This window comes from Molothrus ater, chromosome 18 (assembly GCF_012460135.2).
Source record: "Molothrus ater isolate BHLD 08-10-18 breed brown headed cowbird chromosome 18, BPBGC_Mater_1.1, whole genome shotgun sequence".
Lineage (NCBI taxonomy): Eukaryota > Metazoa > Chordata > Aves > Passeriformes > Icteridae > Molothrus > Molothrus ater.
Genome location: NC_050495.2, coordinates 1,544,924 through 1,567,692, shown reverse-complemented (window position 1 = coordinate 1,567,692; position 22,769 = coordinate 1,544,924). Strand labels below are relative to the sequence as shown.

Genomic DNA, 22,769 nt, shown 5'->3' with positions numbered 1-22,769 from the left:
TTTTACATTTCTGTGGATATTGGTCTTTATTATAGTTTAATACCTTCCAGTCAGTCTCTTTTTAAAAAAAAATTTTATTAACTTCTCACAGATTCTTAACACATTCTTTCATTCGAGGACTGTGTTTCCTAAAATCTGATGGACTCTGGAAAAATATTGATGTTCTGACAGCAGCAGCTCAGCTTTTGAAACCCAGATGATATTGTCCTAGTCTGCAGGAAATAAATACACTGCACAAGAGTTCACTGGGAAATTCAATCATGAAAACAAAAAAGGGATTTTGTTCTGAACTTGAATAAAAAAGAGGCTGCTCTTTGTAAAAGTTGTGCAGGAAAAGAAATAATCAGACAGAGGGGCATGTCAGAACAAGGTGGAACGTCACACAAGGTGAGCAGACTGACAAATTAAAGTCAAGAACAAAACTCAAGCCAAGAAGAGGCAGAGGAAGGAAGTAAAAATCCTCCAGTACTTCTTAGATCAGTCAGAAAACTCTCAAAAACTCACCTCTAATAAATCAATGTTCTGATTTGAAAAAAAAAATCCCTTTTTTTTTTTTTTAAATTTTAGGGTATTTTCCAAAAGAAAATATTCTCAAAGTTGACTTCTTTCCACTTGATTTTCATGGAGAAGCTGATTTGTTTTCTCCAAACCAAAAGCATTCCAGGCAGTGGCAGGCCCAGGACGATGAGATTTCCTTTGGTGTTTGTTTGAGCTCGGTGCTGGGGAGGTGGAAGGCAGCCAGGGCAGGGAGCTCCCAAAATCAGGGCACAGAGCAGCAGCAGCAGCAGCAGCTCTGGGTGTGCAAGGGTAGGAAGGGCTGCTGCTGCTGCTGCACTGGCCACACATGGGATGGTTTTCTTTTTCCTGCATCCCATACAGCAGCAGGAGGCTTCATTAAGCGAAGCAGACCAAGGGTGCATCAAATGTGAGTCTGTGTCACTGCTTGCAGGGTGCAAATTTTAACTCCCAGGGTGAAGGAACCAGCAGCTGTGTGTGGGTACTGACTGTTTGTAGTTCTGAAAGCGTGGAGGGATAGAGAGTCTCTCCCTTAATTCTTGACTTCAAGTACAAAGAGACATCTGAGCCCTTCAATAGGCAATGGAGAGAGAGAAATCTTCCAGAGCATCTCTGGTGCTGGCCATGGAGGGAATCAGTCCCTGCAGGCACTCAGGAGAGGCTGAGCTCAGGCTGTGAGAGCCCAGAGCCGCTGTGAAATCACCTGAGCAGGTGAAATCAGTGAGTGCAGCAGCCTGGCCCTGACAGATAAGACAGCCCCTCTTGAAGAATAAAAAGCAGTAATTCTTTGGGAAAGGCACAGCTCTTTCCTGCAGATCCACGTTCTTCAGGAAATGAAATCCTCCTTTTGCAGGACAATGAGTGAGAGCATCTCCCAGAGCTCTGTTGAAACTCCATAATGCACTTCTCAAATACAGAAAATGGTCATCCTGCTCTGGCCAGGACTTACACCAGTGTTTGAACTGTGCTCGGGGGAAGACATAAACCCCACTTCTTCTGCCCCCCTGCCCAGCTGTCTCCTCTCAGGAGATCTCAGAGGATTTTGTGCCATGGCTGCTTTCCCAAGGATCTCTCCCTGCTCATAAAGAGTTTTCCCTGAGGCACAGCCCCTGGGAAGGGCTGAAGGGAGCAAGGCCCTGTGTCCAAAGCAGGGGAGAGCCACGCTCCCTCCGTGCTGGTGTCCTGCAGCACGTTGGGATGTGGTGCAGACATGCTGTAACTAATTTGTGCATCCTTCTATAGCATTAAGCAGCTGTTCTTACAGGACATGGATTTCTACCTGGGCTCGTGGAAGGGGATGAGCACACAGATTGCAGTGCTAAACTCACGTGATCCACAACCTTATGTTTCAGTGCCTGCAGCTTTGCTCTTGTGAAGCTGAAGCCTTTTCAAGCCACTGAGTTGCCAGCTCTACCTTTGCACCAGGGGCAGAGAATTCCCTCCAGAAAACCCTCCCTCAGCCCAGTCTGGAGGAAATATCAAGAGCAGGAAAGGAGTTGGAGAGGAGTCTGAAGGAAACGTTTCCAAATGGCCATCCCTGATGTTGTTAAATATTTCTGAAGAAACGTTTCCAAATGGCCATACCTGATGTTGTTAAATATTTCTGAAGGAAACGTTTCCAAATGGCCACCTCTGATGTTGTTAAATATTATTAAGCCTGTGGGACAAACACACAGAGCCAGAAAATTGTATCTTTGACTGCTGATGGTACTCAAATGAATCTGATAATTATGTTCCATGGCAAGGCATGGCCTCCTTAGACTTCTCTGTGGAGAAAACAATGCCTTTGAGGAATGTTCAGATTAATTATTTCATGGCCATTTGAAAACAATCATTAGTGTATCCGTTTGTACACTCACTGCTCTCGAGCAGAGAACTCTGCCCATGTTGTGTCCACTTGCAGGGCAATGTTGTTTGATCTCAGTCAGAGGGGAGCCACAATTTTATTAAGTCAGAACATGATTATGTTCCTCTGGAACAAAAAGGTGAAAAACCAATATCTTTAAATGAACTGAGAAACTCTAAATATGCTTTAAAATGGTTCCCAGTCACCTGCTGTTGAGAAGGACTGGCTTGAGCGTGTCAGGAGAACGTTCAGGTCCTGCACAGATTCCTGAACACAGCACAGATTCCAGTGAGAATGGCTGGCAGAGCTCACCAGACTTTGAGGCTGACTTTGGGCCCTGTGTTTCTTGGCTAAAAGGGCCTGAAACACGAGTCAGGAGCTCTTGCTGCCTGTTCTCTCTGCAGACATCCAAAATCAGGTTCACAGCAGTTGCTCCCCAGCTCTGCAGCCTCGGGTGGGCACTGGCAGTGATGGTGTCACCAAGCAGGTTTGGCCATGATGTGCTGAGGAGAAATAACCCGAGCCCAGGCTCAGAAAGGGTTTTGCTCGTGCAGAAGGCACAGTGGAGTCTGCCTGACAGGTTGCAATTACTTCTGCCAAGTGCACCAGGCTGTGTTCTGAACCTTTGCTTAATGGGGGCAGATCTGTTCTGAGTTATGAAAAAAAAACCAAACCCCAAACTGCCTCAGGTCACAGAAATGACAGTCCCTGTGTGTCTAATCAGGTTTCACCTTCAGCAGCAGGTTTTTCTTGTTCATCCTACATAAACCTCACAATAAGCTGAATTTCCTTGGTAAAAAAACATGAAATGGAGTAAATCTCAGCTTTAGTTTCCATGAATCCAAGAGAGAGCTGGCTCTGTGTGCCAGGTACGCTCTGCTGAGATCAGAGCTTCCTTCAGTGGCTCCATGGCAAAAAGACAAGTCCAGAAATGAGACTCTGCTTTGGAGTCTCTGGATCGTGATTTTTTGAGCTAAATCAAATTGTTTCTGCAGCACTGATACACATCTAGAATAATATTCAATTAGGCTAATGGCTGCTGCCTCCATTGTTCAGTGAGAAGCAGTGATTGGGAACCTCTGAGCGTGGCTCAATCTGCACTAATTCCTGCTGCACAACACCTGCACCTGCCTGCCCTTCCTCAGCCATCCCACAGCAAATAAAACCTTTTAATAGCTTTTATTTCTATATTTATATATTTCTATATTTCTATATTATTTCTATATTTCTATATTATTTCTATATTTCTATATATTTATTTCTACATATTTCTATTTTAGTTTTATTTTATTTCTATTATATTATATATATATATATGTATAATAGAAATATGTTTATTATATTTCTATTTTATTTATTTCTATTTTATTTTATTTTTATAGGTTTATTAGGAGATAGAGGATGACTTTTAGCTTAGACAGGAGAGGCTGCAGGGTTTCTTATTGTCCCTCTGTCAGAACAGACCCCTCTAGCAGGGATGGAGACTCCAGGGATGAGGAAACAGAGCAGGGGATGGATGTTGGAGGGAGTGGGATGGGGGGACTCGTGCTGACACCTGAGAACTTGGGGAATTGCTGATTCCACAAGTGCTGCACTGAAATGATGATTGCAGGGTAAGGAAGCAGCTGAAGTTCAGCCCTTTAGTGGGAGGGAGGAAGGAAAGGAAGTGAGGAAGGAAAAAATGTCAAAGAATATAATCTCTTTGCAAAAATGTTTACATTTTCTAATCTTTCATAAACACATAATCCCAGTTGTTTGTTCTTGCCTTTGGGTGATTGAATGGTGTATCTTACCTGATAGAATGGTGGAAAATGGAGTTTTCTCACAGCCAGGCTTCATTAATATGTATTGGGAACCTAAAACGGTGTTCAGCCATGAGGGGGGAAAACTACAGAATTGCTGTGGATTATAATAATTTCAGCAAAGCATCTAATTTATATATTAAGCTTGCTTAATGGATTTATATTGCCTTGCTCTTTGATCTGAAGCAAAAGGTGGTGAATAATTTATCAAATAAAAAAAAACCCTCCCCTAGCCCAGCCCACACGTCACAATCTGCCCTGTAATTTACATTTTTTAAGAGATGCCGTTTCCAGGCAGAAGAACTGCTTCCTAAAAGACTCCTTCTAATATTACAAATGTATTTTCGTGAGCTACACTCAGGGGAAAGAAATAATAATGAAGGAATGCAATTCTACAGACAAATGTTCCAGCTCTCTGCCTTCCTCACTAAAGACAGTCATTTCAGCTAAATGCCTAAAGGCATTTAACTGTAGCATTTGTCAGTGGAATAGGGCTGGCTTTAGGTTTCCCTCCTGATTTACAATTGAGTGTTTATTGGGTTTAGTGTACTGTAGCATGTTTTGTTAACCTCTAGAAAAACGCAGGCAGCTGGTGCATTAATCCCAGGGATGATACCTGTCAGGGGAGCCTGGGCTGCAGGGCTGCCAGGCTCTGGGGAGGGTTCTGGCTGCTCCCACAGGGCAGCAATCAGCACTGCCCTGACCTGGGCCCAGCTCCTCAGGTGCTTGCTTGTGACATGGATCACCCATTCCTCCACGTCTTCATTTTTCAACAAAAAGAGGGTGAAAGCTGCATGGTTGGGGCTGCCATAGAGTCACCTGCCCAAGGAGCATTTGGGTCACGGTTTAGGTGTGTTTAAAGCACAGTTATTGGGAGCTTTGAGCCTGGAAATCCTCAACTGATTTGTGCCAGCCCATGGGAGTCACTCCCACAATCCCAGCTCCTGGTCCATGCCCAGGGACAGCCCATGGGATTCATTCCCCACAATCCCAGCTCCTGGTCCATGCCCAGGGCCAGCAGTGTTTGTTTGCAGTCCCAGCTCCTGGTCCCTCCCCAGTGTTTGCACTCCCAGCTCCTGGTCCCTCCCCAGTGTTTGCACTCCCAGCTCTCTCAGGGCTCCTGACACATCTCCCATTCACTTTTCCTCCTCATTTGTCCAGACCCACCAGTTGTCAAACATTTACTAGGGCTATGTGCAGCGTTGATTCATATTTAAATAAAGCCATTATCCCAGCCTTGAGTTCCAGTAGTTTTCTGCTCTTCCTCTTGAGTATTTCTCTCAGTAGTGCCATCTAATCAGCTTTAGGTTTTAATTAAACAGCTGTCATTTGCTTCCTAGTTCTGTTGCGACCTGATGTTGTATTAAATTTTAATTTAGCCTGGGCTGCATAAGAAGTAGATTCCTTCAGACAACAAAGAAATGCTATTAGCAGGTTACAGTTGTAATTAAGAAGAGCTCTGCTGAAGTGCTAATGCAGTCAGGTAGAGAGCTGCACATAAACACACATAATAATAATAATTATTATTATTATTCAGGGACGGAGCCTGTGATATGAATGTGTAGCTTCCACCCCTTCAGGCTGCTGAGCTGAAGGAGTTGGTCAAGATCTGACCTCAAGAGAAGAAATGGGGAAGGATTCCTGGTTTTTCACCGGGGCCTTGTAGTGCCCACAGTCAGAGGGTGGTGCTGGTGGTCCTGGCTGATGTTTCACTGTGCCACGTGGGAGGAACATCAGCTCAATGAGCCCTTTCTGCATCCCAGATGCTGCCAGAAATCACCAGCACAGGGAGCTGAAGCTCAGCAGCTCTTTTCCTGCAGGAAACTCTGCCATGGAAATGCAAACCAAGCTTTACGGAATTTAGATGAAATGTTATGACTTGTTGAAGAAGCACTAAAAGGTCTGTTTATAAATCTACTGGACAGTCAATTAGTTCATATTTCTTCCTCAGGGGAAATATATTTTTGCAGTCTATAAATAGCCAGCTCTTAAGAAGGCCTTTACACAGCCTATTATATTTGTGTAGCACTCAGTGCAGGCACCAGGCCTCTGAGATATTGATTTCTGTGGTGGAGCTGCTCACAGTGGAGTGCAGGGTTTGGGAGGCTGCACCAGCTAATTAGCACAGGGGCTCCTGTGTGTGCTGGGGAGCTCAGGACAGTTCTGGTGCCTGTGTTTGTCTCATGCTCATCTTTCATGAAAGGAATGCAAATGCCTTTATAAACTTCCCATTTATCCTTCAGTGCAAAGTCTGAGGGCAGCTTTGGCACTAAAGAGCTTCAGAGGGGGCTGGAGGCTTGTGCTTTGCCACACAGGATGGCCAACACCTGTGATAGAACAAACAGAGCAAAAAACAAATGGGAAATGGATCAGGCCTGCTGAGGAGCTGCTTCCAGTCCACCAAGGTGCAGAGAGCCCTTTAATCCTGGCTCAGGGGTGTTTAATCCTGACTCAGTGTTTAATCCTGACTCCCTGGTGCTTTGATCAGGCTGTGATTGACACAAGCACTGCCTGCCTGACCTGAGCAGTTCACAGCTGTGCTAACAGAGAGTCTGGAAGTGGAATTTGTTGTGTGCTCGCTGTTTGTGACCTTGGCCAAAATAGATTTTCCCCAGATGTGTAGAAGAACACCATCTATTGTTGGAGGATGTTGGAGAATTGCTCCTCACGAGCCCTTTGACCCAGGACCACCAGGTCTTCCTCAAATATCTGATATTGAGGGCTTAGGACATATGGGGTGTTTGCAGTGGTGAAATCTAACTGCCTCTTCTCTGGCTTGTGGATGAATTACCTTCTCTTTGCTGTCTTATAAAACCTTTTTCCACGTGAGGTGCACCTAAGTGCTTTCTTCCACCTGGCAGTGCATTTTCTCCTCAGCCTTTTTCAAATCTCGGTCTTTGTAAAGGATTTTCCGTTGTTTTTTTCACACTTCCACTTCTGTCACATACTCCTCTCTTTGCCAGTGTCCCTCTCTCCTGGCTGGCAGCTGGTTATAAATGAGCCCGTTCTGCAGAAACAAAAACTAGACAGTCATTTACTGTGTAGAACATCTGGTTTGTGCCTCTCAGAGAACAGAACAAAGCCTGCACTTATTTCCTGAGGTGTTGTCCAAAAAGCCTCTCTGCTCAGGATGACTCTTAAATCACATTGGAGTCCGAGTGTGAAGCTGAGCACGTCCTTTCAGGGCTGTCCTGAGCAGAAATGGACTCCAGTGTGTGCTGGATGCTGTTCTGCTGCCCATAAACCTCTCTGGGGCTCTCAGAGGTGCCTGGCACTGCTGGTATTAGTGCTGCAGCTCATTTAATTCAGGCTGCTTTTTGTAGAAGGTTCCGAATATTGATTAATAATACATCTTAGTTGCAAGTATTTATTGGTCTTCTCCAGCTGTCCTTAGCTTGTGGTCAATGCCCATTATTCTCTATCAATCTAGCCAGCAGCCAGAGCAAATGATAGTGAATATATCTCCCTATGCAAGCTGCCATCAAATTTTTCACAAAAATCTATTCCTTCTTCCACCAATTCTAATAATGGAATTTAAAGTTAGATTGGTTTGAAGCAACTTTTTTATTCCCCCCCCCCCCCAACTGGCAAGCAATTAGTTTTATGGAAGTTGAAAAATGAAAAGGGGATTGATTCAGAGCAGTATTTCCTATTGCAGGCTTTTTGAGGGGGGCAGAATGAATCCCTGTGAAATCCCAGATCATTCCTTGCCCCACTTGTGTGTGCCACCTTTTGGGCTGGCAGTCAGCACTGCTTCTGCAGAGGCTGCTCCCCTCCAGCCTGGACCTGCTTGTGCCAGGCAGGGGCCTCTGTAGCAACTCATTTGGAGTAATTAATCAGCCTGGGACAGAGAGGAAGGCTGTGTAATGGAGTCATTAGAGTGCCAGCACTGTGAATTCATCAGGGTTACAGATAAACGTGGTTAAGCGTCTCTAGGTGGGGAAAGACTAAAAAAATTGTGTATGGACGCACAGTTTTTCTCCTAATGTATTTATGGAAAGAAATGGTCGACTCACAGCAGAGTGAGCTGGAAGAGGAAGGAAGGAATGCTGTTGTGGTGGTGGAAAACCACCTCCCAAACCACTGGCACCATTTGGGGCAGCGGGCTGGGAGGAGCTGCTGATGCCCTGGAGATCCTGCTGAGCAGTGCAGTGCTTGCAGATCCCTTCCCTCAGCCAGAAATGTGTGAATGGGCTCAAAAGGGATAAACCCATGTTTGTCAGAACAGGGCTTGGTGCTCCTGATGCAGCTTTTGGCTTAGAAAGCTGCTAAAACATTGCAGGGAGCTGGAAGGGTGCGTGCAAGGGAAGGTCCCATCCCTGTGCCTGTCACTGTCATGACCCCTGTGCCAATCTCGTGCTGTTGTGCTGCTCCAACACTCACCCTGTGTTTGTGTGTGCCCCCAGGACACAGAAATCCTCAACACAGCCATCCTGACGGGCAGAATGGTGGCAGTGCCAGTCAAGGTGGTGGCCGTGCAGGAGGACGGCTCCGTGGTCGACGTCTCCGACTCCACCGAGTGCAGATCCGCTGACGAAGACGTGGTCAAGGTGAGGCACCCACACGAGTTTACTGGGTCCAGTTCTGGTCCCTCAGTTTGGGAAGGATGTTGAGATGCTTGAGAACGTCCAGAGGGGGCAACAAGGCTGGTGAAGGGCTGGGAACACAAACCCTGTGAGGAATGTTTGAAGGAGCTGGGGCTGTTTAGCCTGGAGAAAAGGAGGCTCAGAGGTGACCTTATTGCCCTCTTAGAGGTGACCTTATGGCTCTCTTAGAGGTGACCTTATTGTTCTCTTAGAGGTGACGTTATTGCTCTCTTGGAGGTGACCTTATGGCTCTCTTAGAGGTGACCTTATTGTTCTCTTGGAGGTGACCTTATTGCCCTCTTAGAGGTGCCCTTATTGCTCTCTTAGAGGTGACCTTATTGTTCTCTTAGAGGTGACCTTATTGCTCTTAGAGGTGCCCTTATTGCCCTCTTAGAGGTAACCTTATGGCTCTCTTAGAGGTGACCTTATGGCTCTCTTAGAGGTGACCTTATTGCTCTCTTAGAGGTGCCCTTATTGCCCTCTTAGAGGTGACCTTCTGGCTCTCTTGGAGGTGCCCTTATTGCCCTCTTAGAGGTGACCTTCTGGCTCTCTTAGAGGTGACCTTCTGGCTCTCTTGGAGGTGCTCTTGTTGCTCTCTACACCTTCCTGAAGGGAGGTTGCAGACAGGTGGGGTCGGTCTCTGACAGAACCAGAGGACACAATCTCCAGCTACGTCAGGGAAGGTATAGGGTGGATATTAGGAAGAAATTTTTCACTGAAAAACTAATAAAGCACTGGAATGCTCTTCCCAGGGAGGTGGTGGAATCACCATCCCTGGATGTGTATAAAAAAGGACTGGACGTGGCACTGGGTGCTGCAGTCTGGTTGAGGTGTTAGGGCAGAGGTTGGACTCGATGATCTTAGAGGTCCCTTCCAAACTCCTTATTCTGTGATGCTGAGTTTGTATCTTTCATTCCTCCTCCAGCCCCCACGCTGGGATTTTCCATCAGCCAGTCCTTCCCAGTGCTGGGGGTGAGGAGGGAGCTCCCAGAGGGGCTGCTCGGATCTGCCCAGGTGTTCCTCTGCTGCCCAGTGCTGATGCAGCCCATGGAGGGGGTCAGCTCCTCCCAGAGGGGTCTCTGCTCCTCTGGGCTGTGTCCTGCCTGTGGTTTCACAGCAATAATGCAGAATATTGGCACAGGGGACAGGAAGTTTCCCTTGTGCTCTGGCTGCATCACCAGCCAGGAGTTTCTTATAATGAACAATCCTGAACTGTACCAACACCTGTAGAGAGTGACAGGGATAGGAAATAACAATCATACTGCAAAAAGTCTTCTAATGAGAGCTGTGAGCTTTTAAACAAATTTAAACAATGTTGTGCTGTGCTTTAGTGTTGGTTTTTTTTTTAATATTGTGTTCAAGTGGTTCTATCTCCCTGACATTGCAATGAAAATTGTGTTGATGTGACTTTACCAAGACCCTGCCTGTCTGACTTCTGACACCACTGCATGGCCTTCAGCTTTTAGCTCATTAGTATTATTATTATTTTAGACATAAAAGAGGTGCTTTTGAATATCTTGAATATATTAGATTGTTTTATTATGTGATTTGGGGGTGTTCTTGTTTCAAATGAACTTAAAAATTGACTACAGAGAATTCTGTATGAGGTGGGTTTTTTTGGTATTACTCCTGGGTTCCATATTTTCCCTTAGGTATCAGATAGGGAAAGAAAAAAAATCCCATTTTCTTTTCCTGGAAACCAGAATTCTTTGAAGATTCTTACCAGAGGAACATGGATGAATATCTTTGTTTATAACTAGATTAATTGTCAAAGGAAAAGACTGTCTTGATAAATGTTGCTATTCTTTACATTTTTTTTCTGTGTGGCATACAGCTATTATCTGATTAGTGACTATTATTTATCAGTTGATAAACATGGTCAATGAATTGTATATTATAAACTCAAGCATCAAGTTCTATATAATCAACATACTGCTGGGACTGTCTTCTTTTTGCACTTCAGAAAACCAGATCCAAAAGATGCTGTGTGGGGACTTTTATTTTTATTAATTGAGTTTCTAGGACTTGCTGTTCTTTGAGAATACTGGACTGAACCAGACAGGATTTACAATGTTTTGTGGGTTTTTTTGGTAGTGATTTGATATAAATCAGGTTTTCATTTGTCTGCTTTAGGAAATTATTTGGGTCTGAAATCACTGACAGTAGGCAATGCTCCTGGCCTGGTACTTGTCTCTCAAATATTTGGACATAGTGAACAAACCCAAGAGGTCTCAATGTGGTCTTTGTTGAGTTGGTATTGCCTCATCCTGGTGGTATAAATGGGGAGTAATGTTATTTTTGTGAAAATTGCAGCATACTTGCATGATTTCAGTCACCAATTACTGAGACTGAATGCTGTTCGGGCATAATTTTTTAACTGCAAATATATGTATTGGTTGCAAGATTGAATCCATAACAATTAATTAGCTGAGTTAAAATTTCGTACAATGTTTATGTGCCTATATTTTTTTCAGAAAAATGCATATTCCATTTACAAGCCCCTTTGATAAAGTCAATATTGACTTTGCTTCTGAATTTCTGTTGCCTTTTCCATATAGGTTGTAGTGCTAAGCCCTCTAATGAGAGTTGTCAGGCATTTTGGATCTAATTGCCTTATCTTAAGCTTCTTTTCACTCTTAATTCTGCCTTTATTGTTTCTTTGATGCTGGAGACATATTCCTATTCTTTTGGGCAGAATAGAGTGTTGCATTCTTAACCTTTTATTTCTGTTTAATAGCTAATGATTTAATAGCCAATTAATGAGACAATTCTTTGATCACTGCTCTAACATCATTATTTTCAGTTAAGACAGTGAATTGAAGCTAGATTAAATAAAAACAGGCTTCCACCCAGGCTCTTATGTGTTTGTGCAAAATGTGTTTCTCTGGGCAGGGACCTGATGCTGCTCAGAGATGGGCAGAGGGATGAACAAGGGATTTATTTGTGTGCCAGAGCTGGGAATCTTCCCTGTTCTCAGCCATTGAACAGTTTAACAGCTACCCAAGGAGAGAATATTTCAGCTCCTTTTTTCCAAAGCCTACCTAATTAGGGGTAAATATAATAAAACACACCCAGGGTTTTTTGACCTTGCATTTTCAGCATATGATCCTCAAAGGGATCTGACAGCTGAATTTGCTTTAGTTCATCCCAATCCCTGCTTCCTAGGTTTGGACATAAGTGCTAATACTGACCAAGCCTTCCACTGGAACTGGCTGCCCTCTAAAATATTTGGATGGAAACATTCCTGTAAGTCAATGAAAGTCTTATGTTTATTCCATGATTTAAAAGGAACGTTTAATGCTGTTGGCATTTGAGGGAAAAGATTGGCTTTATGATTAAGGCACTGAAATGCTCCTCAGCATTAATTTCCATATCTCTTGCTGATTTCCTGTGTGATGTGGGTAAATCACTCATTCCCCTTGGAATCTTGCTTCCTTATCTGCTAACAAGGAGAGAAATTCATCCTTCACCCCTCCTCCACCTGCATTATATGGCTTATAAAGCTTCTATTGACTCTGATGACCAAAATCCTCATCTTCACCTCATTCAGTGTCTCCTGCCAGGGACCCCTTTCTTCCAGGAACCTCTGTCCCTGCTTTTCCTGCAAACCCTAAATAAATAATCAGGCCGTGAACCTGAAAAGAAAGAAATGGTGGGAGCGTGGCAGAGGTTGATTACAGAGGGTTTATTGCAGGAGGAAATGGACCCTGAGGGGCTTTGGCATGGCCAGCCTGCAGTGAGGAGCTGCAGGCAAGGTTCATGCCCTCCTCTGTGAGGGTGCCTCTAAAAGCCTGAGCTGCAGTAATTCCACATGAAGGGAAATTCTGAAGACTCTGGGGTCTCATGGTAGTTGTAAACATAACCATCAGCATCAAATGAAGAAATTCTAATGAGGACAGCTCCTTAGTCCAAATGTTTATCTCAGCAGTGTTCAGCTGAGAGAGAGACAGCTGCCCAATTAATTCATCCTTCCATTAGTCATAACTCCATGTCCTTTGCAAGTTACTCAGAAAGTGACTGATTGTTCCAATTAATCTCTGCAGTCACTCAATGCCTTACACCATGGACTAATTTAGCCTGATTTTTTTTTAATTTTTTTTAATTTTTTGGTAGGAGAAAAGGCCCTCAGTAGAACAGCAGGGAGTGAGGGGCCTCCCCCTGCCCATTTGTGCCCACACGTGAATCAGTAGGAACAGACAGGCTCCCCGTGTCCAGCACAGGCACACTGAGAACAATGGTGCTCAATAACACCCCGTGAACTCCATCTGTGCCAGAATGTGCCTTCCTTGTTATCTTGCTAGAGGAAAGCTCTTCAATGAATTATTTTTCACCTTTTCATAATTTCCTGTCTAATTATAATGAAAGTAAAATTCAAACCGTTCCTGCCCTCTACTTTTGGAACACAAACCTTATCTTGAACTCTCCATAATTAATGGTAAAACAATAGAAGACCTAATTTTCCTGGCAGCAGCCAGCCAGGCTTTATCTAATGTGCAGAGAAAACCAGTGTAACAAAGGCAGGAGAGGTAATAGCTGAAACAGATTAAATCTGAGGAGAGTTCTTCCCTCTTCCAGTCAAAGCAGATGAGTGACTGAGGACCTTATCCAACAGCCCTGGGCACAGGGATCTCCAGCCCCAGCACAAAGACTGCAACAAGGATCCATGGGCAAAAATCAAACAGGGGAATGGAGGCATACTGAGCTTCTCCAATTTAGATGACACTGAATTTTTGAGAACAATCCCTTGCTGCAGACTCACAGCACATTCTTGGGACAATTTGCAGAAAGAAGAGCCTGCCTGGAAGCTGCATTGTTAAATACAGCTATTTATGCAGCAGCTCTGAAAACAAAGCCAGAGCTTGTAATTTGTGAGTTCTGCAGCTGCTTTGCCATTAAAGTATGTGATCAAGAATGTGATGGACTTGTACATAAAGCAGAGCTAATCTTGTTCCTCCATCTATCATATTTTTGAGTACCTATGACTGTATTACCCAGCAGCTTTATTTTGTGGTCACTCGTGCAGAAATTACCTTCCTTCAGGAGGCCAAACTCTTCCTGGAAGCAGTGAAAATCCTCTCTGCTTGTTTATATGATGGATTAACTTCGGTGCCACTTGGCTTGTTGCACTATGAATTTTGAACCAGATCTTGTTTTCTAAGTGATCTTTTTCTTCAGTGGAACAGTTCAGGGCTGGCAGAAGGGGATGGACCCTGCAGGTGTGACTGCCCCAGAGCAGGGGCCAGGGTGCTGAAAAAGCTTTTAAAGTGTGAGTGTTTAATGTGGTGAGTCCTTCTTGGTGTCCCTCCTGTCCTTTAAATCTCACCCGGCTGGTGCCCCATGCCCTCAGCTGTGAGCAGCCCCAGGTCAGTGCCAGCTCCGTGCCCAGCTGTCCCCAGGAGCTGGCAGGGATGGGCTCTGCAGTGCATGGCACAGCTCCTGAAACAATGACAGGGAACATTCCTCAGCCGAGCAGGAGCATGGCTGGGAGCTGAGCAGGGTTTTTGGGGCTGAGGAGCTCTGGTTCAGCTGCTGTCTCTGTCTCAGCAGTGCCGTGGCGATGACAGGGACGCTCCTGTCCCAGGAGGATTTATTGGCCAGAAAGAGTTGTCTTGTTAAACATCTTGCCTTTTGTATCTGCAGGCAGATATGCCTCAGTTAGGGCAATAATGAATTATCATCGAGCTGTTTGCAATTCATCAAACTTATAAATTAGAGCTTCTTGCAATTTCTGGTTATTTTGGACAAAAAGTCCATTCTCTTTGTCCCCATACAAAGTTCATCTTTATGAGTCATTAGGGGTGGGCAGGAGAGCACATCAGATCTCTCTGCAATATGTCTGCTGTTGAATTAAGGATTTTGCTCTTTGTTGAAATATCAGAGGTTCTGACATCCAGGTCACCAGATTCTGCTAATTAGTTTTCTAGCTTGACAAAGTATGATCAGAACAGAGGCCCACAGCCACTTACTTCATATTAAAGATTTAGCTTGAAACTCTCTCGCTACAACAGGTGGAAATCTGTATTGTTTTAGGATTGTGCCAAGCTAAAACTTTGTGTTTGGAGTTGTATTTGCACACAAACCAGCTCCATGTAGAGCAATAAGGATGCCAGCGAGGCAGTCGCACAAAATCACATATTGAGGCATTAATATTCTGTATACAGCACACGTTGTACACAGTTTATAGCAAAATATATGTGTGTGCCTTCCTGAAGCTATATTTGAACACACACAGCCTTCAAAGCCAGCTTGAGAAAACAGTGTTTTGTCTGGGAGAAGGATTCGCTCAGAGCAGACCACACCGACATGTGCAATTACACAGATTTCGGCAGAGATGCTTATGGTGTCTTCCAAGGCACCAGCTGCTACTTCAGAGGAAGAAAACAATTCTATGGCTTAGCATTTGGCTGCTCTGAGAGCAGAAATGCAAAGGGCACGGATCCCAGTCCTGGGAAACAATCATCACCCAAACCATGGCATTGCTCAGGATAAACTCTGAATATTTTAGAGTAAGAAATGCACGAGTAAATGAACAACTCAGTCCACGCTCAACAAAGGCAGCCATAAGTAGCTGTTGTTGGGAGAAAATGACAAACTTTTACAGGCTTCTCCTCCAGATTCTGTAGGACACAAGCTGTACTTTGTAGACTTTATCCTAGCTAGCCATTTAAATATTCTAATTGCAGCTCTGTGAACCTCATGATTCCGAGGCTTTCACACCTCTTGAACTATCATTCTGCTTGAGCAAATTAATTCAGATTCCCATTGTCATCAAAACCCTGGGGCCAAGCTGTGCTCTCAGCTGAGGTCCTGCCAGTGTGTGACAGGCAGGGGAGTGACAGGGGCGTGCAGAGGGCACAGTTTGCTGGTGTCAGAGTTAAAGCAGCCATTAGCTGTCAGCCCTGGATGGAGCAAAGCCTTTCTGGGCTGCCCTGCCCGATGTGGGAGCTGGAGGGGGGGCAGAGCATCCCCTCCTGAGCAGAGCAGGGCCTGGGGCAGCACCACCTGTGTGACAATGCACCCACCCCCAGGTGCCTCCATTTCCAGAGAGCCTGGGGCTGAGGTGTCACAGCAGAAACAGACAGGACTCAGCTTCTTCATGCAGAAAAGCCAATTCCTTATTCACAAAGCTCATATTTATAGGAAATATCAGAAAGCACCGTGTTAAATCTAATTGGCTAACAATACACTGAAACTCAGTTTACTTGCCGTGTGTATATCCATCAAATCCCTCTATTTTTGGTTAGTTTACATCGTTTCTTCACGGATTGTCATGGGACAGATCTTTTGTTATTACAGGTGCACCCTATTTTTCTCCACAAGAACAGATTGTTGTGCAAACTGGATGTCATTCCTCTGATTTTTTCACATGGGGACTTAGAAGCTGCCTGCTAGCTTAGCTAGAGCAGCAGGCCCTGAACCCTATTTTATAAAGCCTTTCTTTTATTCTATCTCTACCTGTCTGCAGCACTGGGGCAGCTCAGCAGTGATTTGCACTGGCAGAGCCAAAGCTCTGCGTTTCCCCAGCTCTGTGGGTCACAGTTGGGTTCTGAAGGCAGCTTGGGTGTTTATTTCTGTGCTTTAGCTCACCCACACCTGTGCTTTAGTAGCGTGTTCTGAGATGCTCTCCCTTGAGATTGGAATTGGAGTTGGAGATGGAGATGAGGAGGCTGCCATGGCACCATCAGTTTGAAGTACAGTTAATTTATTTGACAGAAGAAGCAGCTACTGTTGACAGTAACCAGCTCCCTTCCTCCTCTGTGGGCAAAGGCAGCTTTCTCTTGCTAGGTTTTTAGTTATTTATGGTTTTGCATTCTCATTATATGGAACTGGAATTCAGAGTGAAAGCTAGTTTGGTGCTCTTCACAGGATCAGGAACAGGAGGAGAATTAACACCTAGGTTGGATTGGGATTCTGAGGGGAATGGGGAAAACCCAGCCTTACAGAATCGTGCTTGATGCTGAGTTATTGAGTCAGACAACTCATTAAATGAGGATGAAAGAATAAAGTGAAGTTATAAACGGATTTCTTTTTCCATTTGCCTGAAGTATGGCAGAGTTGCACTGGGGTGTGGTTTTTCTCCTATTCCAATTAATTGCACACTCTGGGAAGAGGGTGCCTCAGCTTCAGTTTGAGCAGTGGCTTCAATGGTTAAATAAATGTCAGGATCTTGCACTTTGTTTTGTTTTGTCAATTATTAAGGTCTGATTTATACTCATGGCACTGTACCAAGACATTTACTCCCACATCTAAGACTTGAATTGCTAGAGTTGTTTTTGTGAGTCGAGCCAGGCTATTGGAGAATGGTCCAGGTAAATATTTTAAAATATCAAAAGTGTTAAGTGGCAATTAAACTTTAAAGTTTGCATCTGTTCAAGAAGAAGTTGAGGGACAGATTTGGAACTCTGTGATGCTTGGCTGGGGAATTAAGCAGCTTTCCATCAAATTCACTGTGAAAACGAATCCGTTTTTGTTAATATTAAGTTGTTGACTTTTACTCCTTTGATGAATTTCTCCTGAGGAAAAGCACTGGAAGTGCTCCATGGTTCAGGAACAAATGGGCATCGTGTTCAGGGAGAGCAGTCAGCTCCCAGCCCTGGCTCTGGCAGGGCCATCCCTGCAGCCTCAGTCACCCTGGTGTTCCAGACAGTGATCAGCACTTTGGTTTTACATCTGCTGCAGCTCCATTCACAATGGAATGGCAAAAACTTGGGTTCATTTAAAAACACGGAAGTTTAGAGTCAAACCCAAACCCATGGTACAAAACCAGAGTCTGGCAGCAAAGGGGGAGGCAAAAAGAGCATCCAAGGCCATAGGGATGGATATGGAAACTGCTGGGCTGAGGGTGAAATCTCCCCCAGTGTCAGCCTGGCCCCAAATCCCTTGTGAGCCACAGGGGACAATGAGCAGAGAGCCCTGAACTGGTGGAGGTGTCAGCAAGAGGCTGGGAGAGGAACATTTCCCTTCCTGGCACGGGCCTGGGCGTTCATTTGATGGATTATTCAGATTGCCTGCAGTGTGCTCAGCCCTGAGTGCCAGTGCTGTGCACACAGTGCCTGCTCTGCAGCTCTGTCCTGCAGCTCTGTCCTTCATCTCTGCTCTGCAGCTCTGTCCTGCAGCTCTGCCCTGCAGCTCTGTCCTTCATCTCTGCCCTGCAGGTCTCCCTGCATCTCTGTCCTTCATCTCTGTCCTTCATCTCTGTCCTGCAGCTCTGTCCTTCATCTCTGTCCTTCATCTCTGCCCTGCAGCTCTGTCCTGCAGCTCTGCCCTGCAGCTCTGTCCTTCATCTCTGTCCTGCAGCTCTGCCCTGCAGCTCTGCCCTGCAGCTCTGTCCTTCATCTCTGTCCTTCATCTCTGTCCTGCAGCTCTGTCCTTCATCTCTGCCCTGCAGCTCTACCCTGCAGCTCTGTCCTTCATCTCTGTCCTTCATCTCTGTCCTTCATCTCTGTCCTGCAGCTCTGTCCTTCATCTCTGCCCTGCATCTCTGCCCTGCAGCTCTGTCCTGCAGCTCTCCCTGCAGCTCTGCCCTGCAGCTGCACAGGAGCCCCACAGGGCTGGCTGCAGCACAGACATGAGCTGCAACAGCACAACAGCTGCAACACAGAGACCAGGGAGCTCATCCTGTGGTGAGCTCCTTGTGCAAACCCCCAGCACAGCTCAGCAGGGACCAGGGATGGATGAGATTGCAGGGCTGCCAGCAAGGGCACTCCTTTGTGTGAGAGGCATTGTCACAAAAGAGGAGCTCCTAGCAGGAAGTGCTAGCTCCTATTTATATTGTTTATTTATTTGCTCCTTTCCAATTGCTGCTTCTGAGATTGCTGTTAGGATTTAATTTGCAACCCCCCTCCGGTGGCTCTCAGGTTTCCTTCTGGAAACATAAGAGGAAATCCTTAAGACACACAGTTCTTCCTTAGATCTCTTACAATCAGTATTAGGCACTGCAGAGCCAAATTAATGTATGCCCTTCCTTATTGTTTCCCTTCTTAATTCATTTCTTTCCATAAAGGCTCAGCAAGCAGCAATTTTCCAAGTGAGTTTTTAATCGCCTGAGCTCAGCATGATTACTGTCTCACAATCTAGTTGCCATTTGATGCAATCAGTATTTCAGAATACAATCATCTTTTTTTTTCCTCCCCAAAACTGAATATTATATGACCAGCTGATAACACTTGGCTTCAAAGAAACATGAAATACTTGCAGTGCTGTGTGAGAGAATAGAACTTGTGATTGCAGGGTCTTCCCCAGCCAAGTGCATGGAGGTGATGTGAAACACTTTTGTAAGATGGGGCACAAAGAAATTCATTATTCCAATGCAAAGAGCACAGGCTGGGGAGGTGGAGAGGGAAGGAAGGGGAAGATGGGAACGTGGCATGCTGAAGCATTTCTTACTGCTGGGATGTTTGCTTTGAAAGGGCCTTTCAAGAGTACATGTTGCCAGGGGAGATTTTCTCTCCACATCTTTTATTGCCACCCCACAAATAAAAGATTTCAAAACAGCCATACTGGAGATCTGCAGACTTAAATAGTTCCTGCCACACAGAAGCTGGAGACTTCCAGATTTCCCCAGCCTGCAGTGAGTTTAGCTTGAGAGATTATGAGAGTGAAATGAGAAAGTCCTTCCTTGGAGTAAATGCTTCATTGCTGTGTTTTTAAGCACATTTTGTGTACTATAAATGCCAAGAAAATATTTTCACAATTGCTAAGTGAAGATCAGGATCTGAGGACAAAAAGCAGAGGCAAAGTGGCACGGAAGGAGAGAAAGGATAAAGGGGAACAGCAGCTGCAGATCCTGTACCCTTAGGGCAGGGCTGTGTTTCCTCCCTCCAGCCCATCCTGCAGCTCCCCAGGGTCCCCCTGCTCCTGCAGAGCACCAGGGATGGCTTTGGTGTCCTCATGCAAGGTGACACAGGGAGAAAGCCCCAGGGCTGCAGCTGGACCCTGAGTGCATTTCCATGGGGAGGATCCATCAGCAGTGCTGCCATGGAGAGCTCAGACCCTGAGAGGCTTTTCCTTGGTGCTGTCCCTGCACAGAGTGACAGCCCACAGGGTGTGGATGCTGCCCAGCCCTGCTGTGGACACCTCAGCACTGGAATTGTTGTGTGGATGCTGTGGATATCTCAGCACTGGAATTGTTGTGTGGATGCTGTGGATGCCTCAGCACTGGAATTGTTGTGTGGATGCTGTGGATGCCTCAGCACTGGAATTGTTGTGTGGATGCTGTGGATTCCAACAGCACTGGAATTGTTGTGTGGATGCTGTGGATGCCTCAGCACTGGAATTGTTGTGTGGATGCTGTGGATATCTCAGCACTGGAATTGTTGTGTGGATGCTGTGGATTCCAACAGCACTGGAATTGTTGTGTGGATGCTGTGGATGCCACAGCCCTGGAATTGTTGTGTGGATGCTGTGGATATCTCAGCACTGGAATTGTTGTGTGGATGCTGTGGACACCTCAGCACTGGAATTGTTGTGTGGATGCTGTGGACACCTCAGCACTGGAATTGTTGTGTGGATGCTGTGGATATCTCAGCACTGGAATTGTTGTGTGGATGCTGTGGATATCTCAGCACTGGAATTGTTGTGTGGATGCTGTGGATGCCTCAGCACTGGAATTGTTGTGTGGATGCTGTGGATTCCACCAGCACTGGAATTGTTGTGTGGATGCTGTGGATTCCAACAGCACTGGAATTGTTGTGTGGATGCTGTGGATTCCACAGCTCTGGAATTGTTGTGTGGATGCTGTGGACACCTCAGCACTGGAATTGTTGTGTGGATGCTGTGGATTCCAACAGCATTGGAATTGTTGTGTGGATGCTGTGGACACCTCAGCACTGGAATTGTTGTGTGGATGCTGTGGATGCCACAGCACTGGAATTGTTGTGTGGATGCTGTGGATGCCTCAGCACTGGAATTGTTGTGTGGATGCTGTGGATGCCACAGCACTGGAATTGTTGTGTGGATGCTGTGGATGCCACAGCACTGGAATTGTTGTGTGGATGCTGTGGATGCCACAGCCCTGGAATTGTTGTGTGGATGCTGCCCAGCCCTGCTGTGGATATCTCAGCACTGGAATTGTTGTGTGGATGCTGCCCAGCCCTGCTGTGGACACCTCAGCACTGGAATTGTTGGAGTCCCAGCTCGTTTGCTGTTTGCAGGGCTGTTGGTGGGTCTGAAATCTCCCAGACAAGCCATTTGCTGAGACCTTCTGTTCCTCACAAACGTGACAGTGGGGCTTGTTTCATTGCCTTATGCTATTATTGATATTTTCATCTTGTGTAACCAGTTCTGCTGAGGAAAAATCTATTATTGCCAACTTTGATCCCCGGAATTCTTGTTAGAAAGATGCCTCCAAGCTTTGGCCCATTTGAGGAAAGCACAGATGGTTTTGTACAGGAGTGTGGCTCCTCAGAGAAGGCTGCTGACCTTGTGAGAGTCAGGGATCCTGTTCAGTGACACTGAAGAGATCCTGAAGGGGGCTGCTGCTGCCTGTCTTTCAAATATTTTTTTCTGTCTGTCACTGGGAGTTCAGGAAGAGCTGCAGGCTCAGGGAAAAGCCTGTGGTACCTGAAAATGAAGGTGATTCTAAATAAAGAAGGCTGGGGTGAGACTGACAGGCAAGAAGTGAAATAAGGGAAAGAAACAGAAGGTATCCTGAAAAGCAGGAATTTTACTGGAGCACCTCATCCCTTCCCAGAATGCTGGTGCAGCCTTTCCTGAGCCCTGGGCTGTAGCTGCAGGCACTGTGCCTGTGCTGCTCTCCAAGGAGCAGGAGGTGCCCATGGGCACAATCTGTCACAACTGGGGTGGCTTTTCACCTCTCAAGAAATGGATGCTTTGCACCAAATCCTTTCCAAGGCTCTTGGGTGCTCCTTTCAGGTGCTGCCAGGTGTGTGTCACTACAGGACACAAAACAAAACAACACAGACACACAGCTCTCTAAGGTAAAAAAGAGGGTAGTTTAATTTGTGACTCCAACATTCTAGATTTCCAAAAGTGACAGTGGGTTGGAGAATGACAGTGCCACCTCTCCAGTGACACTGCACAAACCAACAGTCCATCAGATTTTTCTTCTTCCGTAAAAGAATGCAAAACAATGAGTTATTTACAGAAAGTGTGTGAGAAAGTTCGTTACAAGAATGTAAAGATCAAAAAGCTTAGAAAAGCTTTAAAAACCAGAGCAACAGGTGTGTGAGGTGCACCCTCCAGGTGCCAGTGTGTTTTCCAGCCAGGAGCACAGAAGTGAATTTGGGTTATTCTGCTCTGAATAAAATATTTTCTGCATGATCCCCTTGAACTGCAGTGTGCAGCCAGAGCTGAAGGGCAGCATGGAGGGGCATTGGAATCTGCATGAGAATGAGATGCTGAATCAAGAAGTGCAGGTGCCCTGAGCACAGCTCTCTGAGGACTGCAGACCTTCTGCAGTGTTGGGCAGCAGTGAAGGCAGCAAAGTGCTGAAAACCAAACTTCTCACTGCCACAAAGAAGGGTCCTGTCTTCAGTGAAATCAACAGGGCTGCATCTCTGACCTGCATGAAACATGAGACTTGAACAGGGTTAAAGGAGCTGATGGCTTGGGTCACCACAAACTGACCTCAGAGCCCCTGCTGCAGGGGTGTCCTGCCATAAGGATGAGATTTCTGACAGCAGAGAATTTCCTTCAAACTCAGGAGCCCTCCTTGAAAGGCTGGCAAGAATATGAAAATATCTCAGAATAAGCCGAATGGGCAGAAAAAAATGTATGGGTTTTGGCAGCAAGCATGGTTAAAATCCCAAACAGAACTTCACCAAACCCTCCTTTGCCACAGGAATGGGAGATCAAGGTAAGAAACTATTTGAAGATTTTGGGATGAAATAGGAAGTGAAGCTGCAGAGGAGGAGATGACAGCTGTCCTAGCACAGCCTCCAAAGGGCACCTGCAGCACAAATACTGGGAAAAAATCCAGGTGATGTCAGCTGAGAAGCCACTATTAAGAAAAACTTAAAGAAGACAGGGAGCATGAGGCTCTTATAGAAAATAAAGGCA

The 22,769-nt window shown here is 45.6% G+C and overlaps 2 protein-coding genes across 2 annotated transcripts in view; both read left to right on the top strand.

The window, feature by feature from the left end:
• The window catches only part of LOC118693081 (transmembrane protein 132B-like), a 221,872-nt gene extending 213,271 nt beyond the window's left edge, over positions 1-8,601 (top strand). Inside the window, exon 7 of the mRNA XM_054516802.1 lies at positions 8,571-8,601. Within this exon, the coding sequence (XP_054372777.1) occupies positions 8,571-8,601 (31 nt within the window). The remainder of the gene's footprint in view (positions 1-8,570) is intronic.
• LOC118692888 (transmembrane protein 132B-like) overlaps positions 8,576-22,769 on the top strand; it is a 48,013-nt gene continuing 33,819 nt past the window's right edge. The window contains exon 1 of the mRNA XM_036393011.2: positions 8,576-8,714. Coding sequence (XP_036248904.1) covers positions 8,610-8,714 — 105 coding nt within the window. The 5' untranslated portion in view covers positions 8,576-8,609. The remainder of the gene's footprint in view (positions 8,715-22,769) is intronic.